General features: G+C 52.7%; 1 protein-coding gene across 1 annotated transcript; it reads left to right on the top strand.

Moving 5' to 3' along the window:
- The first annotated feature begins 1,075 nt into the window (after positions 1 to 1,075).
- Positions 1,076 to 1,809, top strand: LOC144130068 (importin-7-like). Its single transcript, XM_077664093.1, has 2 exons — positions 1,076 to 1,467; positions 1,590 to 1,809. The coding sequence occupies exon 1, from the start codon at positions 1,160 to 1,162 to the stop codon at positions 1,448 to 1,450; it is 291 nt and encodes a 96-aa protein (XP_077520219.1). The 5' UTR covers positions 1,076 to 1,159; the 3' UTR covers positions 1,451 to 1,467; positions 1,590 to 1,809.
- The last annotated feature ends 200 nt before the right edge of the window (positions 1,810 to 2,009 follow it).

Here is a 2,009-nt window from a genome sequence, read left to right as displayed (position 1 = left end):
GCGGGCGATTCCGAGAATTAAATTCATCCGGTCCTAATGGCAAATGAAATTGATCGGCCAGTTATGCGCCAGAAACAACTACTGGAATGCATTCGCGCGAGCAGCGAGCTTTAGTGCTGGAATATATTATGCATCTACGCTCCAAAACATGTTTTTGACGGGGAACGATTGTCAAAATTAACAGTAATCAGAGAAGTGCATTTGCTGGCGTTTCTTCTGCCGATACTCCATCAGCATCATCTGCAGCTTGCCCAAAGCTCCTGCGAAACGTCAGAGTTCTCATTGGCAGAGAAGTGGCGTGCTGCAACATCGAGCGCCGACGCTACTTCACGTGCACTTGGCGGTGGCATAGCCTTGCTCTCGCTGTTGGAGAACTCCGCGAACAACATTACAGGAGTGAAAAGAAAGGGTGCTCAGGGCCCGCGCTGAATGTCCCCAGACGAAAAGGTGACATGTAGAGAAAGAGAAAGCAAAGCCCGAGCGACAATGGCGAAGGAAAACAAGGTATTTGAGCAAGATAGAAAAAGAGAGAGAGAGATCGAAACAATTTTTCTTTATGAATTTTTGATGGAATGTGTGGGGGGGGAGGGGTTAGGCCCGCCAGCTGGCCACGAGCCTTTGGAGCACAGCGATTCCTTGGGGTCGGGGTACCGCTCACAGAGCTGCAGATCTATCGGGGGAATGTCCGAGGGACATGCGTGGAGAATTGTGACATAGGGTGGCCTGGGAAGATAGAAAACATAATGCGCGTATCTATCGTTCTCAGAGGTCGAGCTCATATCTAAAAAGAGTGATAAAAAAACGCTCACGTCGCACCATCGAGAGTAAAAGTGCGATCCCTGAGGAAATTTGGTAATCGAGGCCGAGGAACGTAGGTGTGCGCTCAGGCTGAGAGCAGGAACCTAGCTTTGTTCCTCGCCGCGCCTTTCTTATTCCGCGCCTGGGGGTCCGGAGACAGAGGCTGATAGAAGAAAACGTTGACGACCGTCGGAAGCCGGAGCCGAAGGCGCGCGACAGAAGACGACGAAGGCCGTGCTCCTGCACGTGTCCGATTCGAAGCTGGATGACACTGACCACCAGGGCCAGCAGTGTCCGGCGAGAATTGCGTGGCGCGCCGTTTCCGTCATCCTAAACCTCCATCAAGGCGTCAGAGCAAATCATGGAGTCGACCACGATGTCCCTCCACGAAGAACAGTGCCCTGTCGACGAGTACCCGGTCGCCAAGGAGGTCATGCGAGCCATCCAGAACACCGACCCGATGTGCTTCGGTGCGCTCACGTCGGGCCCGCAGTTCGTCGAGCAGAAGAGGTCCCAACAGGAGATCTGCGTGCTGACCGACCAGACGAAGGCCGCCGCAGAGTCGAACCGGATAGAGAAAAGCGGCGGATACGTGTTCCAGAACCAGACGCTGCCCCCACCGTTCAGCTCTGGTGGCAAACCCTTCCGCTAGCCGCTCAATTTCTACCGGTGAGCTTCCATTTTCTAATAGCCTTACTTTTGCTTTTCCTCTCTTTTCTTCTGTGTTTTTTTCTTTCGCCTTTCCTACCTGCTTCCGCGCACTCATGTTCCGCTGCTTTTCGTCCATACAGACCGGGCCTCTGCTATCATCTGCTTGATCGTGCGGACACTCGACTGCCAAGAGCACTTAGCCAGCTTGACCGGCTGTCCGTAACCTGCGCGCTTATGGACTACGGCCCTTGTGGCGGCGCTCACGGCGCCACTGCGCATGCTCAATAATAGCATGCCATCGATTTCTCACCGATAACTAAATGACTGAAGATGAGCCAGGGATACGCTCGTAATTTATATGCCGACTGTAACTGCGTTTATTTTGCAGCTCACTACCATTGTCATTGCCAGTGTCGCTGTGTAAAGTAAAAATGCGTTCTTTTTTTATAAAGTTCTCTTCCAAATGTTTCGCGTCCAGATTCATCACGTGCACATTCCTCTGCGGCTTCCTGTTCTGACCACCCACGTTTCCCAGGCACGCTTGCATGTTTGCGCAAGTC

This window comes from Amblyomma americanum, chromosome 1, assembly GCF_052857255.1.
Source record: "Amblyomma americanum isolate KBUSLIRL-KWMA chromosome 1, ASM5285725v1, whole genome shotgun sequence".
Classification (NCBI taxonomy): Eukaryota; Metazoa; Arthropoda; class Arachnida; order Ixodida; family Ixodidae; genus Amblyomma; species Amblyomma americanum.
Note: the sequence above shows the minus strand (reverse complement) of the source record. Positions and strands in the feature narration are given on the sequence as shown.